General features: G+C 62.1%; 1 protein-coding gene across 1 annotated transcript in view; it reads right to left on the reverse strand.

Moving 5' to 3' along the window:
* Positions 1-74: 74 nt before the first annotated feature.
* Positions 75-580, reverse strand: part of TXNIP (thioredoxin interacting protein) — a gene marked incomplete at its 3' end in the record, with an annotated part of 2,220 nt that continues 1,714 nt past the window's right edge. The window contains exons 4-5 of the mRNA XM_008943239.1: positions 451-553; positions 75-331 (exon numbers count right to left, since the gene is read on the reverse strand). Of these exons, the coding sequence (XP_008941487.1) occupies positions 75-331; positions 451-553 (360 nt within the window). The remainder of the gene's footprint in view (positions 332-450; positions 554-580) is intronic.

Below are 580 nucleotides of genomic sequence, written 5' to 3' on the forward strand. Positions count from 1 at the left end.
GAGAGGGGGGGTGGAGGGAGGCAGAGGGGACCGAGCTGTCCCCCCCTATCCCACCATCATCCCCGGCCCCTCACCTGCAGGAAGTACTCCACGCGCAGGATGTTGCAGCCCAGGATGGAGGGTTTGAGCTTCTTCACCCGGATGGTTTTGCCCCGCCAGGACTCGGAGGTGCCCGAGATGATGTGGTTGCCCCGGACGCAGGAGAGTTTTTGGGTGAAGACCTTGGTCTGGCCGTTGGCCAGGTAGGTGTGCTTGGCCACGATGGCCGCCTTGGGCACCACGATGCGGGAGCAGGTGTTCTCAAAGTCAGCGTTGATGCAGATCTCATCACCTGCACAGGGGAGAAGCGTTGGCTCCTTTAAAAGGAGGTCGGGGTGTCGACCTGCTTGGGGTGTTTCAGCCCCCCGAGGGTCGGGTCCCCAGCTCCCCGAGGCAGGGAGGGGCTCTCACCTTCACAAAAGCCCTTCCTGTCGATCTGGGCGCTGACTGACACCCGTCCGTCAGGAATGAACATGCAGGACACCTTCTTCTCCTTCTTGGCAGCCACGGGGGACTGTGGAGAGAGGAGCCTGTTATGCTG

The sequence above is a fragment of the Merops nubicus genome, unplaced genomic scaffold (assembly GCF_000691845.1).
Source record: "Merops nubicus isolate BGI_N331 unplaced genomic scaffold, ASM69184v1 scaffold42646, whole genome shotgun sequence".
Lineage (NCBI taxonomy): Eukaryota > Metazoa > Chordata > Aves > Coraciiformes > Meropidae > Merops > Merops nubicus.